Source organism: Desmodus rotundus, chromosome 7, assembly GCF_022682495.2.
Source record: "Desmodus rotundus isolate HL8 chromosome 7, HLdesRot8A.1, whole genome shotgun sequence".
In the NCBI taxonomy this organism is placed as follows: domain Eukaryota; kingdom Metazoa; phylum Chordata; class Mammalia; order Chiroptera; family Phyllostomidae; genus Desmodus; species Desmodus rotundus.
In genome coordinates, this window is record NC_071393.1 from 100,438,314 (window position 1) to 100,454,305 (window position 15,992).

Consider the following 15,992-nt stretch of genomic DNA (forward strand, 5'->3'; position numbering starts at 1 on the left):
ATACAGAAGGAGAAGTTAGGGAGACAGTGTGGGAGTTCCCTAGACCCACTCTGGAGGTAACAGAGTTAAGAGTTCAGTGGGGACGCTTCCTCCCAAGTGTGCTCTTTGTAGGCACAGCACGTTCATGTAGGCAAATTATTATAAAACATTAGGAAACTATATGTTCTGCCCATACCTAAACACCAAACTATTTAATAAATGTCTCAAATTCAGCCAGAGTACCCTCCGATTCCCAGCAGAGGCTGAGGCCCAGGGACGACAGCAGAGCAAGAAAGAGACGACTTGAGCGTCACGACAGAAGTCAACCAGCCAACACTCATAGTTTAGTCAAATGCTAGTTCCTGCTCCAGTGTGTATGACTGCCACATCCTCGTTTTAGCTCTGCCCTGACCCTTCTTCAACATCACGCTTCTTCTTCACCGTATTTCCATGCAAAGAAAAGATTTTTCAAAAACAATAGTAAGACATACACTCAAATTAGTTTTCTCAATTGTCCCAATTCCTTACTGGTAGCTTAAAAGACAGAAATATTAACCAACCTAACTCACCAGGAAGCAATTCAATTATTCTCCCCCTACTATAGGCTCACAATGAAATCTTTAGGCTTGGTCTGGCTCCACTGGAGTGAATGGCAGGACCGGCCGGGACACTGTACTGCTCTTTCTTTTCCTCTGTCTGTTCTTTGGGGGAACACAAAGCTGGGTGGTGGCATGTTAAATAAGTGCCTTGTAGACCAGGATGCTTCAGCCCACAACAAAAGTACAGAGAGGAACAGAATGGGGATGAATGTTTACACGTAGTGTCTGAGGGCTTCTGTAGAGCACGTTCAGTCTCAGAATTTCTGAAAGCCGGTAAATGCTGGTTAACAGAAAGAAATAAAACCCAGGATTCCTAAGGCTTGACTCACATATAAAGTAGTAGTTATTGGAAAACTGAGTATATTATGTAATTATGTTCTGAAACACAGTAACAGTGGATTATAACATAAGTATAATTACTACTGAAAGTAACGTTATGAACTAACAAAAGGCTTCAGCAAAGTTTCACTTTAAAGTAAAAATGAAGCAAGATTAAATTCAATACATTTTCCTTATTTTAAGTTTAAGTAACTTGGAAAGCTAACTGGATTGAAACTGAATGACCTGACCAGTACTCAGAAGAATCATGATAACATGTACACAAAATAGAGAATAAAATTTTAATGGTATCAAAAACAGAACTTTTTGGCCAATTTAGTACTTGCTGGAATAAAGTTGCAAAATGTTACTCAGTAACTGATTTAGCTTCTAAATCAAGCCAGAATCACACATACTCTGTATATTAATTGTGTATATAAAAGTACATTCCATGATAACATGCAGACACATGGAAACAAGAAGAGTATTACAGAATCAAAACTGCCGTCCCCACTGATGAAGTAACGAACTGAAAACAAAACTGTCCAGGAGTCCAGACTATCTCACTTTGAAGAGGGGGTTTTGACTGTTGCTCTTTTCAAGAATTCAAATTGCATGTGGTTAAATTTGATTTTGTTTTCTCAATATGGAAAAATGGAAGCAGATATATTCTTATAGCTATGGGAATACCGGTCATTTTCTTTTTACTCATTGTAAATGAAAAGGTGTGACAGACTTTCCTCTCAGGTAACAAGGGCTCTTCCCATTCTAGTGGTCAGGAATGAATTCCTTAAAGCTCTTCGGTATTTGAGTGTCATCCTACCCACGGCAACAACGTCTGCTCAAGTACATTTAGGAAGAGTCATACGAGATGCCGGTTTAATTTTCCTGAGAACTGAATTAGACCTAAACAGCGTATGCGAATGACCTGAGTTCACAGGAATCTCTGAATTTAAAAGAGATTACTTCAGCTTTGCTAAGATCTCATCAGGCCTTTTACAGCGAGGGTTTCTTGGCCACACATTTGGTCATGGAACCTTGGAATCTTTTTTAAACCCTAAAAAGAGGTGTTCTATGTTGTGCAAATTCAATGAAAGGCCAAAACAGACGAGGACTGACGGTGCTGAGTAAAACCTACAAGTAAGCCACAGACCCCACTACCTCATAAAGAACAGAGCAGGTGAGATGTGCAGCTGACCACCTGTGCACCCAGGGCAGCGAGTACTGGGAAGCTCAGAAAAGTCCTTGTATGATAAGCAAAGACAGCACCTTGAGCAGAACCTAGTGGCAGCCACTCAGAAGTGAGGATTGGTTGGGGCAGAGATGGCTACTGATCCCTTCTAGGTAACTTTTCCAAGAATGTGTAAGATAATCAGAGTAAAATACCGGCTTCACCGTCGCTTCTCCAAATTATGAATTGCAACTTGTTATTATTGTTTGCAAACTACTAAGAGGTAACAAGTAAATTATTAGTCACTGATATAAAAGTATATGGTCTGGCTTCAATCTGAGCTGTTCTGATTTGCTCTGTAATCTAATTCAAGGCACTTTAAGTTTTGGTGCCTTAGGGAATTAACATGTTAACATTAAGAGTAACACTCATTTACTTACCTCCAGGAGATACCTCATAGATTATTAACTTTTATAGCACTTTGAGCTCCTCAGATGAAAAGCACTGTGGAAATAATTATAGCCGAGGAGAACTCTTCTAATGCCTTGGGATCCTGATGTATTGTGCCGTATGTCTCCAACGTGTGTTCTTAAACACTTTAAAAGTAAGGTCTGTTAGTGGCACACCATTCCTTTATATGTGTTGTTTGGCACAGAGATCTTTATGTATTTAAAATCGTCATTATACTCCTGATTCCAAAGAAGTTTACTAAATTTTCCAATACAGTTAATGAAATGTACTCATTATTATGGAGTTCTGTGTTTAGAAAACTTTAGCTTTCTCTGAGGTACATGTGACATAATAAAAAGTTCTATTTTTTAAAATAATTCAACTAGTGTTATTTGTGTGAAACTACAAGTTTTTAATGAAAAAAAAATACTCAAAGTATGCCACAGTGTCTATACATTCATCTGAAGAGTACAAAGGTGAAGTTCTGGGGCAAAAAGAAAAAAGGGTCTTAACACTAAATGTGGTTCTTAAATTGTTCAAAGGAAACATTAAAAAAATAATGTTTTATACATTGAAATAAAGCAATTAGTCAGAGGTAATAAATTATAAATACAGTAGTTCAAATATTGTTTCTTTTTTAGCATTAGTTTTGCTAAACAAGTTAAATTCAAAACACTTAAATCTGTTATGCTGTTCTTTCAAAGGAATTGTGGAAATGAAAGCCTTCATAGAAATCAAAAACAATGATATTGGTTTGTGTAAAATATACTAGATATTGACCATTTTAGATTTATAACATATTTTGGTTATGCATTAGATTCAACCCATTAATATGCCTTATATTTGGGAGAAATTAGATTATGATTTATAACCTTGCAAGTCACCCAAATGTTCCTTACTTCAAAGTCTTGCTTGATTCTCTGTAGGGGGTTCTGTCCGACTCATAATTAAAATGATGAAAACTGTAAATAATTTCTTTTGGGCTGAATAAATGTTTTGTTTTTTAAAATAAAGTGCTCTTAAACTCAAATATTTCTTGCCCTAAACTGAAATATACTTAAACCTGAAATCTCTATTGTCTTGACACATACATTTTAACAGGAAAAAAAAAATCAGTATTGGGCCATTAATGTCCTTCAAGAGTTCAAATTGGATCTAAATGGGGGTCTGCATTATTGTCGTGCTCATGTTTGTACATGAAGGTTAAAAGAAAGAGGGCAACATCCAAAGACGACCAGTAGGCAGTATGTGATGTGACAGCAGACCAATAGCGGCTCTCCACGAGTCCTTCTCTGAGTTCAAAATCAATTCTGTGATCCAATTCCACTAAAAAAGAAAAAGAAAAGAAAAAGAAAGAAATCAAATGAATAGGTATTACAAAAATAGGTTCTACATAGACTTACTAAATTTGAGGATAAAAATTTAGTTAATAGAAGTGATTCTCCTAATGATTGATATATATATATATATATATTTATATACATTTTAAAATGAATTTCCACTCTTAATTGTACGGGAAGAACACTCAACAGAGACTTATTACCTTGGGATTCTATTTGGTGAGTCCTTTCCTTTGTGTGCACAGGTCAATATGGAATAATAATGAAAGAAGACAAAAAATTTCACTTGGTAGCACAGAGTGTATTTGGGGCAAATCCTGGCTTTCCCATTTAAAATTTGTGCCTAGTCTTTAAAATAGGAAAGCAGCCCTCTTGCAGAATCACAGGCCAGGCTTACAGGCAATAGTGCCTGCGGGAATGCAACAGGTCACTAAAGGCCCTTTCACTGAGGAGGCCCTATACGTCGACTGGCTCTGTGGGGACATGCTAGAAGATAACCACCTTTTTACAGTCCCACAATGTTCTCCTCTGTACTTGGCTGACTTCCTCAAAGGCAGCCTAGATTTTATCCACTCAGCAGGGCCTAACGTGTGCCTGGAATGTACATGGGCTCAATAAATGTCTGTTGTGGCAGGGAAAGTTACACTAGGCAGAAGAGTGCTGATCCTTGGGAGGAAGGATTTCATTCAACAGTGCTGCACTCAATTCAGTGAATGCAGTCAAATCTTTTCTAAAACCCACAGGATGTCCTTGCAATGCCTGTTAAGGGAAAAATCACCTGAACAAATCAAGGCTACAAGAGAATTTTGATCAATACATTTTAATAAATCCTTAGAAATCACTTAGAAAAAATACTATTTTGATATTCAGGAACTAACTCCTTTAAAATTGTCAGTGAGCCATATGGTATTTTGAAAGGTCCATCCTGAAAACAAAAACACCCAAATCATTGCACTCAGAAACTCAAAGTCTATTCTTTGTCCAGAACGTCAGCAGAAATGAGAAGTAAAAATGGGCAAAAATTAAGGAGGTTGGAGAAATTGGGTTTTGTTTTACACTGGGAATTTGGTAATTGCATGTAGAAAACTATACCATGTTGGAGAATAATTTCTATCAATGTTTAGCTAATACGTATTTTAAACACGTATTTTGTGACAATTCCATTTGGTGACTTAAAAATGTGTACACAGTTGTTATTTTTCTATTCAGTTGTTCTTTTCTGACGAGAAATGTCCATGGAGCTACCTATACATTCTCAGGTACTGATGAGGTTATTAGACCATTTGTAAGATGTGTCAACACAGGCTCTTATATTTTTAATTGTTATTTTCCTCATTTAAATTATGATAAGCTAATCTTTAAGTCAGAATAGCTGAAATCCATGTGTGGGCTGCGGAGTAGTAATGTCTGAACCTTTCGTCTTCTGTATTCCACGGGACAGTTGTTAGATCTGTGGGTACATTCTGGCACACTAGACAGGAAGACGAAAAAAGAGGAAACTGGAATTCTCAAGCATGATGAAAGAGAGTCAAGGTGAAGGTAGTTATGAATACTAAAGGGGAAACAAGAGGAGGAACAGAAGGGATGGGAAACATACGCATTAATATACTGGTGAAGACTACAAATTTATAATTTCTAAGAATTTACTTTAAAATGCTACTGCAGAATGTTTTACTAGTCCAACAGTCTTAACTTCAATTGTTTTAAAGTAAAAGTGGTATTTTTCTAAGTATATTTTATTGATTATGCTATTAGTTTTCCCAATTTTCCCCCTTTACCTCCCTCTACCCTGTACCTCCCAACCCTCCAGCATTCACCCCCCACCCCGGCCCCTTAGTTCATGTCCATGGCTTGTACCTATAAGTTGTTTTCTGTTTCCTATACCATTTTTGACCTCTCCCTGTCTATTTTATGCCTATCAGTTATGCTTCTTCCCTGTACCTTCCCCCCCATTCCTCCCTTCCCCCTCCCCAGTGAAAACCCTCCATGTGATGTCCATTTCTCTGATTCTGTCCCTGTTCTAGTTGTATAGTTTTTTTCCTTTTTTTTTTTAGGTTCATTTGTTGATAGTTGTGAGTTTGTTGTCATTTTACTGTTCATATTTTTTATCTTTTTTCCCTTTAACATTTCATATAATAATAGTTTGGTGATGATGAACTCCTTTAACTTGACCTTATCTGGGAAGCACTTTATCTGCCCTTCCATTCCAAATGATAGCTTTGATGGGTAGTTATCTTGGATATAGATCCTTGCCTTTCATGACTTGGAATCCTTCTTTCCAGCCCCTTCTTGCCTGTAAGGTTTCTTTTGAGAAATCAGCTGATAGTCTTATGGGCACTCCTTTGTAGGTAACTGTCTCCGTTCGTCTTGCTGCTTTTAAGATTCTCTTTGTCTTTAATCTTGGGTAACTTCATGATGATGTGATTTGGTGTGTTCCTCTTTGGGTCCAAATTCTTTGGGACACTCTGGGCTTCCTGAAAGTCTATTTCCTTCACCAGATTGGGGAAGTTTTCCTTCATTATTTGTTCAAATAAGTTTTTGATTTCTTGCTGCTGTTCTCCTTCTGGTACCCCCTATGATTCAGATATTGAAACATTTTAGGTTGTCCCAGAGATTCTCAGCCTCTCTTCATTTTTTTTTGAATTCTTGTTTCTTCATTCTGTTCCAGTTGGATGTTTATTTCTTCCTTTTGTTCCAAATTGTTGATTTGAGTCCTGGTTTCCTATCTGTCACTGTTGGTTCCCTGAATATTTTGCTTTATTTCATTTTGGGTATCTTTCATTTGTTCTTTCATTTTGAGAACAAGATAAATCAGTTCTGTGAGCATTTTGATTACCAGGGCTTTGAACTCTCCATCAGATAGGTTGGCTATCTCCTTGCTTAGCTCTCTTTCTGGAGTTTTGCTCTGTTCTTTCATTTGGGTCATGTTTCTTTGTCTTGGGGCACCTGTTAAGTTGTAAGGGGGTAGGGCCTTAGGTATTCACCAGAGCAGGGCAACCCTCCTTGCTGCTCTGTAGCACTGCCTGTGGGGGAGGGGCCAGAGAGGGAACAGTGCAGCTGACCTGCTTGTCACTGGCCCTGATTTCCAATGAATGCACTCTCACGTAAGATGGGGAGCTCCTTCCACCGCGGCAACTGCCATAGTCTACAGTCAGCTCTGAGTCTCAAGTTTCCTGTTCAGTCAGCCCCACCCGTGTGGTCCTCGGCCTCACCGAGGTTTTTCTCAGCAGTCCCGCCTGCATGGTCCCCCGCCATAGTGGTCTGGTTGACTTGTTTCTTTAATTCCTTGGTCGTTGGCGTTCCATGAAGTTTGAGTTTCTGGCATTTCTGGTTGTTTACTGGTTTTAGATTGGATTTCATCCTCCTTTTGGTTGTGCGAGGAAGCAGAGTTTCTACCTACACCTCCATCTTGGCTGGAACTTAGAAAGTGACATTTTTCATCATAAGCGTTATTTGGCTCTGCTTTAACTTTATGTACTTAAAATTTATTCTTAATATGCTATTACTGTCATGCAGCACTGCCTTTCATATACGAGACATTAAATTGCCTAATTTAATTATTATATGCACTTGTTATTCTTATAACCCACAGGGACTTTATTAAGTGTTGCTAACTAAATGGCCCTCCCTATCCCGTTCTATTTATCTTAGTTTGTCCCTGTCAAAATGGGATCTGGGTAGCCAACTTGTACCTGATGAACTGTTTGGTCTGTCATCCTCCTTTAAAAGTTTACCCAGGCAGTCTGACTGCTGGTGCGGTTAACCTCACATTTGTGTTGATTTTGTAGGTGGATGGATAGGACTAGATGGGCCTATGTCTCAGCTTCTCTCTCCTCTTTATGCTGCTCACAGATTTCCCAAGGGTCTGATGTTCTACGTGACAGCACCATTCTAGACAGGGTGGGGCAAAAGTGGGTTTACAATTCTGAGTATGTAAGACAGAGTTTATTCTTGCTATTATTAATTACTGTAATATTTTCCATATGAACTATGAATTTACTTTTGCCCCACCCTGTATGTGCTGTGAGATGTGCTCTTGGCCAAAGTGGGCCCAAATCTCCATGGAGTTGCCCTGGACCTTTCTCATGATTACCACATAGAGAATGAATGGGTAGCACTACACAGGTAGGCTGGTACTTTTTCCCAGTTTCTCTCACTGGGTTATGTCGAAGAGGAGGAGAATATAAAATCATCCCTTTGTCCTTCTTTCTCTTTCTTGAGTGCCTAAGTACTAGAATTCTTCTATTTACAAAGAGAAGAATGAGATTCCTGAACAGCTGAAAAGAACTAAAAATGAGAAAAAAAATGTTGGCTTTTAACAGTCAGCAGTTTGCTTATACGTTTTAAAACACGGATTTTCTTTTCTGGGGATTCACACATATGAGAATATTTCCCTCCCTATTCCCCAAAGCAAATGTCTGCAATCTATATCATGTGAAGGTCAAATGTCATCAGTACTGTGCTTTCATCAGAGAATTCTCTTGTGCATAAGGCTTGTCAACATGGATAAGGTATTAAAAAAATAACGTGAATAGAAAGAAAGCACTTTAGTATTATAATTGCACTAATCGGATAGGTTACTACTCTTTAAAGGAAGCATCTTACCTTACCTAGATAGAGTATTTTTAAAACTTAATGAATTTTAAAAGTTATCTTATTTATAAGTAATAATTGTGGTCATATTTGTGTGATTTTGGCTCCAGGCAGACACCAAGAGAAATAAAGTAGTTAAAGGAAACTGTTTCCAAATGTCTGGTCAAAGATTCATCTGTAATAAGAAAGACTATGCTCAGAGTTCTTGTTAGCAAATTATGCCTTATTTTTGTGCTGCCTCACTGCAACTATATTTTTCCTGTGCTTAGGTATTTGACATTCAAAGAATATTTACATTTTTTGAACTACCATAGCTCCAAATACATTTAGGAATATTCTCCAACCACCCTTTATTTGAGAAAACTAACAAAAACTCTAAAATGAGTTTTATAATCAGTTGTAATTTCTGCCAAAAGTTTCTCGACACTAACCTACCCTGAAACACATTTAAATACCTAAATTTGACAATAGATGGGCTATACGGGTAAATAGAGAAGCTCCACAGGTCAATCTTGAATATAAAAAACCTCTAGGAGATGGCAAGATTTGTTGGACCCTCTACAGTCTGGTGTAAGAAACTTTTCCAATCATATTCAGAACTAACTTGCTTCCATTCACGCCTAGTACTTCTCAAGAAAATGAACTTCTTGCTCCTTACACACTCCACGCTTCCCACCCTGTGCTTTGCTTACCCTGTTCCTTCTTCCTGCAATGGTTTTTAATCTCTGCACGTCTAAATCCTACTTCCAGGAAGCCTTTTATGATTTTTCCAGGTGAAATCATTTTCTCACTCCTTAGAACTGACAGAATCCTTTACCTGTACCTCCGTTATGTGTCTCATCACATTCTACCATATATTATAATTATTTAAGTAGTTATCTACTGTCCCTATAGAATATATGCCCTCTGGAAAATAAATTTCCACACTGGCATTTAATATTTTTATGGGTGGTACTTAAGTCTGTTTCATCTTGGTATCTTTTCTAGAGACTATCTTGGTATCTTTGCTTATGGTAAAAATTTAATAAGTAATTGTAGAATAAATAAAAATGGAAAGAGAAAATAGAAGCCATATACATATTACCAAGTGAATCAGTTTGGTGTGGTTATAATTAGTGGTGTAATGGCTTAGGTAGTTGGTATGGCTTTAAGGTAGAGGATGTAAGGTTGGTAGAACACAGGACAAATGTATGGATGAATAAATTTTCTGTTCTCCAACTAAATATGTAAGAAGCACAAACTGAATTATTTCTTTATGGAAGTAACTAAAAAGTACATGAGCAGGAACCAGAGTGAGCACTGTTAGAAGCTCATTTCTGGAGGGGAATTCATTGAGTTAGATCAACACAAACTGTGGCTAGGGAGGAAAACCCCCCAAATCAGCTTGTTATACTAGAACACTGTTTTGAAACTTTTATCAAGAGTTGTTTTGAAAATAAAAAAATAAAAGAAAAAGAAAAATGTATGAAAATTTGCAAGACAGATATTATATAATTTGATATGGTTAAAATATGCAAAGAAAAACCTGTAACATATCTTTTGTTGAAGATAAAATCCACTGTTTCTTAAAAATGGAAAAAGGATTTATGGAAAAAGGAATAAGAAGTTAATTGATGAAAATAATTTAAACTGCAAAGACTAATCCTTTGTGATGTATAGAATCTGCTGAAAATAAAGACACTGAAAATATCTCCTACATTCAATAATGCTAATTTTTTAAAGCAAACCTACCCTTCTAAAGAATATTAAATATTTGTATTGAAACCAGATAATTAGCTGATGACATACCTAAAAGCCCTAAGTGGTAGTGTTGGTGATATCTGAAAAAACTAGGAATGATTTAACCCTTAACCATGAAAACCTTTTATATCTAGTATAGCACATGAGAAGTACAGTGAACCTCTTTGAAGCCTTTAGGACAAGAGAGAAGAAAAAATGACTTATGCTTCTGTCCCCTCTCTCAAAGGTTCCTTCTTTGTAGGAGTGTAAAGGAGTATCATATATTTTAGCACATTACACACTAATCAACCGTTGGGTTTCAGGATCACTACCATTTAAGTATAGAAAATAAAGAAAGAAAGCACATATAAAGTAATCTACAGGCTGATTTCACAGAAGAATTGATCTAATTTCTTTTGAATGAGCAGAAGAACTCTCTTAGTAGATCATTTTCATAGTATTCTGAATGCTATTCCTGACATATACCATACCGAGGCTATTATCTTTATTCTGCATTACATTTTCCGGAAAAAGAAGTTGTGGGAGATTAAAGAACGACTCCTGAAGTCTGAAATCTGTGAAAAAAAAAACACAAGATGCTGTAAAGTGTTAGCTGATAGTTACAAATGGCCTTCAATGATGCAGTGGCCAAAGTTAGAACAATACTGCCAAATAAGCTGATTAAACCTAGCATACATAAAGAAGGACACGTTTTGGTTTCTGTGAAGAGTTCTTTCATGGAAAATGTAAGCATAATTAATTTTAAAATACAATGTCATAATCTGTTAACACCTAGATATCCCCAAAGCATATAGTTCATTTAGGTTCTAACCCAAAGGCAAAATCTATGCTAAAAGAAACAGATCTTTCCTTTTAATATGTTACAAACACCAGGGAGCATAAGAAATGGAATAGTAAAATCACTGGAAATAAGCCTAGACTTTTTCTTAAGAAATGAAGAATAGTGAGTGCCATCAACCTGATGACAACTGACAGCACTTCGTCTTCAAAGACTGAAACCCTGATTAATCATGAACTCGAAGTCTGCACCCATCTTATCCTCAGAGAGAGAATCAAAGTCGGCAACTTCAGAATAAAGGTTGTGGGGGAAAACTGAGGCAATCAAGGTGAGCAGAGAGAAGGAAAGAAGCCAGAGTTACCTAATCAGAGAGACCAAATTCCAGAAAGAAGATTTAAGGAAGTTTTATGATTTGCAAGAGATAGCCAAAATAGCAACTAAGACTTAAGAAATTTGTCTAAATCAGGTTTACACAGAAGAGTGTATCATTGAAGCAAAATCAAAGAATTAGTAAGGCAAATCTTGAGGATTCCATTTAAAAGGCAGAATTCTACTGTAGTAGTAGTTGCCTAATTTTAAGTTACATCTATATCTAGAGATGAATATATGTAATTAAGATTCAAGATTAGCTCAGATTTAGTTGAGTGTCTAGTTGACAAGGAGTTTACAATTAGGACCAACAAAGAATTTATATGTAAGAATGACAGCAAAGGTATTTTGTTAAGCTATCAAAATATAATGACGCAATATAGCTAAGCACCTCTACTTCCTGTTGTCCTGAAAGAAGAAATAGTGTTCTCTATTATCATTTTGCAATTACTATGTTAAATAGTAAAACAAACAAAACAAACCCAAACTCACTAAAAAAGTAGCTTTCCTCCCTCAGATCTATAGATTCTCCATGTCTTCATTACCCTTTCTCTTGGGGTACCTGCCTTGCTCTTTTGTTCTCTCATTCACTCCCACTATTTACTAGCATCTTTGCTGTGCATTAAGGAATTGTGACTTTTTACCTACCATCTTACAAAATTCTTTGAAATTATTTTTCCTCAGAAGTTTAGAGTTTTCTTTTGAAATCTGCATGTTATAACAGGATTTTGTATTTTCACAACCACAATTCTGATATTAACTAGAAGTGAGAGCTTAAGTCAGAGACAGTATAGGAACTCTTATAAGAAAACTAAAATATGAAATCTGTAAATATCAAAGTCTCAAATGAATTTTCTAGGCAGTGTTCAAAAGGCTTGCAATTATAAAATGTTCAATATTCATTCTCACAAAGATTAAGTTAAAATAAAGCTACGGGCCTAAATAGGAATGTCTAACTCAGGCATGCCCAGGATAATTCACCCCGGGGTGGGGGTGACTACAGAGAAAGATCCAGCCTCTAGGATTGTCACAACTGAACTTCCTTTTTAAGTAAGTTGTATGGATGGCAATGATTGCTGGTCATTTTTAAACTTAGAGTAGCAGACACAGTAACAAGACTTTAAGTATCGAAAATATAATGTTTAAAAATATTTAGAGAAAGAAAAATTTTCCTCTTCCTATATTTACAGAAAAGAGTAGCTTGTTTCAGAATCTACATTTCCACCCTGGCTGGTGTAGCTCAGTGGATTGAGCACCAGCCTGCGAACCAAAGTGTCGCAGGTTCAATTCTCAGTCAGGGCACATGCCTAGGTCATGGGCCAGGTCCCCAGTAGGGGACACATGAGAAGCAACCACAATTGATGTTTCTTTCCCTCACTTTCTCACTCCCTTCCCTTCTCTTTAAAAATAAATACAGATAAATAAAATAAATCTACATTTCCTTAAATAATTTAGTGGAACAACTGGACTTGACTTTTAGTATTATTTTACTGGACACTTATAAGCGAGGGTCAAGTTTAGACCCTTGGAAGTTAATATATACTAAGTGTATTAGTGTTTCACAACAATTTAAGATTTTAAACCTTATAAGTCTACTAGAGAAAATAAATATAACTCCATTCTAATGCCAAGTCCTTCACTCATTTCTCGAGTACCTGCTTTATGCTAGGTAGCTGGGATAAAACGAAAGGCCATAGAGTGGATCCAATACTAATTGAAGCACTGAGGATGAATAAAAGAAAGAGGGATTAGCAGCAGATGGCTTTGGCATAGCAGTTTTTAAAAAGTATCAAGAGTAGATACAGCATAGGTTTGATGCAACTACATGAATTTTTAAGGCCGAAGAGACTATATTTTTAAAAATCTGCTTTATAAAAACCAGGGGGTGCTTACCTCAGAGAGATTTGTTTTATGCTCCATACTTAGGACCCCTGTGGCCACAAGGCCCTGATTATTATTAATCCACCAATGCAGAGAGTAAAACAACCATTTACCTGGAATTAGTCTTAAAAATGTAAGCAGCAAAAGTGCATTTTTAATTTAAAAGCTTTAGATTTTAGAGTTGACTGCTAGTGTTAACATCTTAAACCTCTCTGTTCTCTTCAATTTTAAAAAAGATACAGTACTTAAACTGAAGGAAAGAACAGTATGAACTAACATGCAGAATCAAGAAAGCCAGAACTGCTATGTGGGAGGGTCTGTGTTGCCACAGTGGTAGTAGGAGGCGAGGCAACTGGCTTCTTTTCATCTTCTATTGAGTCTTTTGATGTCTCAGACGACTGTGATGTAGATGAACGTCCAAATCTTGAGAACAACATTCCTCCAAGTCCCTTTCCAATGCTAGCAGCCCCTGCATTTCACAAAACAGGGCAGTCATTTTGCTGAATTACACCACATACCAAGCTAAAGAGCACCACCCATAATTACAGCCAACTGCCAGAGGGACCAAGCCCTAGTCATGTTTTTCCAGGGTGGGAACATTTAAAAAAAATCACAATTATATTTTAGGTTTAAAAATAAAAATGGTATTAACAAAATGCGAGTGTACAACTCTAGGAATATAGCTTACAAAGGAACAAAGATTCTATTTTATTTAAGTGGTCATTATTTATTAAAATATTTGGTAAGATTAAAAATTTTAAGGACCATGCCATTGACACGGGCATATATTTATTATTCATATGCTCAATACTGAAGTTAAGTGGGTATGTTATAAAAAGCTGTCAATAAACAATTGTATGACGAAGCGAAACAGAAATTAAACCAGCAGGTAAAGCCTATGTATAGTGCCATCTTGTGGCATTTTACATTAAGGCAACTTGTAAGCAAAAGCAATGGACAAATTCAACTGTCATCTAACCCCCAGTGCTACACCAAAACATTGTGGCTGGCACTGGAGACCATTCAGAGGCAAATTAAATATCCTTGCTGCCCTCAGGAAGAATACCATTTAAGAGACTTCTGGGACATGGATCAGAGAACTAAGTGGTATGGTTGCCCTTAGCACTCAAGTACCTCATTTTACAGATAAGGATGCATTTAAATCTATGACTTGTCTAAGATCTCACAAGATTAAAATCAGGGACTTGATCCCCAGACCTTTTCTTGTGCACCCAGCTATTCATAATGTAAAACTACAGGATCTGTTCTACTTAGAGAACTCCAGGGCTTCGGTCCTCAGCTATGAACAGTGAGGGGGTAGTTAATTCTAAACACGGGAATTCACTGTTGGATGGTTTGTAACACACAGAATATTTCCAAATACTCCAAATTTAATGCCTGTATAAAAGTGCTTATATTCATTGATAAGGAATACTGAAGAGAAATTACCTAATATGCTCGCTTTGCCTATATTTGTTATAGATTCTCCATAGTGTCGGCGGGACAAGACAGGTGAGGTCACAGGGCTTGGTATTGTTGAAATGCCTTCATTCTCTGAAACTGAGGTAGCTTCTTTTGTTGGGTGGAGAAAGCTTGGCTTCATATGCTCATAAGGTACAGGATTGGAAGTATTATACCAGTGGATCTGGACAGGTGAAATGTTGCTGTAGTGTTTCAGTATTAACGGTTCTAATCTATATGCCTTGATTTAAAAAAAATTCAAAGAAACACAACATTAAGGCTCAGATTTTAGTACACTTTGGATATTCTCATTCTAGTGCATGCTCAACAGACCTTAGGAGAGTTTTAAAAACCTGTTATTTCTAACACATATTCCTATTTGTTTACTCTTAATAATATGTAATTGGTCTAATAGTTCCTTAATGATGGAATCATGAAAAAAAAACACAATTAGAGTTAGTTTATGTTAATAGTACCCATTAATTAGTTTTTCAGAGAAATAAATTCTTTTTTTTATCATGTTCTCATATCATTTAGCAGATTTATGTTAGTCTTACAAACAAAGCTGAAGCTGTAAAGAGTAAACTGGAACACAGCAAATAAGGTCAATTCTTAATATCTTAGGAGCTCTTAGTAAACTCTATTTTCAAATAGATTAACATAGTAACACACAAATTAGATGCAGATATTATACTATTTGTCTAAAGTGAAGTGGAGATGACACAGCAGAAGTGGCAATGGACTTGGCACCAGAATTCCCTGAGTTCATATTCTGGCCTCTGTCACTTATGACCTGTACAATACCATGTCACAAAGTCTTAGAGCCTCAGTTTCCTGAGCTGTAGGAGAGGGGATAACACTCCCTCTCAAGTATGTTGGAGAGAACAGATAATATTTGTAAAAACTGCCTAGCACAGTTCTGACATAAACATTAAAAAAGCATTACTTAAATTACAGGAAAACTATAAAATGAATAAAAATAATATTAATGAGACTATAACCCTCTTTTATAATACAACAAAGTTTAACATTATACAAAGGACACTGAAAGCTCAGAGTTCACTTTCAATTTATAAAACGAATGAGCTAAATTAATGCATATTAATGAAATACTGAACATCTAGCTACATGTTTTCACATATACAGGTCTGGCAGAAGTAACGCCAGTGAGTGTGGTTGGTAGGGTACGTGAATGTCTCACATGAGATGGACAGCAATTTGAACATTCTACCTAAAATGTCATGTGGTGTACTTGAGTGCGACCCTGTTTTGTTACAGAATTACATGCTTACGATTTTGTAATGTAAGATTTT

At 36.6% G+C, this 15,992-nt stretch overlaps 1 protein-coding gene across 8 annotated transcripts in view; it reads right to left on the minus strand.

Moving 5' to 3' along the window:
• Positions 1-2,908: 2,908 nt before the first annotated feature.
• The window catches only part of DDHD1 (DDHD domain containing 1), a 76,490-nt gene continuing 63,406 nt past the window's right edge, over positions 2,909-15,992 (minus strand). For 3 of the 8 annotated variants that reach the window (XM_024567489.4, XM_024567492.4, XM_024567491.4), the window contains 4 exons: positions 14,668-14,920; positions 13,496-13,687; positions 10,661-10,744; positions 2,909-3,843 (listed from right to left, as the gene is read on the minus strand). In XM_024567489.4, coding sequence (XP_024423257.1) covers positions 3,662-3,843; positions 10,661-10,744; positions 13,496-13,687; positions 14,668-14,920 — 711 coding nt within the window. In that variant the 3' untranslated portion in view covers positions 2,909-3,661. Of the gene's footprint in view, positions 3,844-5,699; positions 7,277-10,660; positions 10,745-13,495; positions 13,688-14,667; positions 14,921-15,992 lie in introns of those variants that run through there. The other 5 variants (XM_024567490.4, XM_024567494.4, XM_024567493.4 and 2 more) reach the window with 3 other exon arrangements.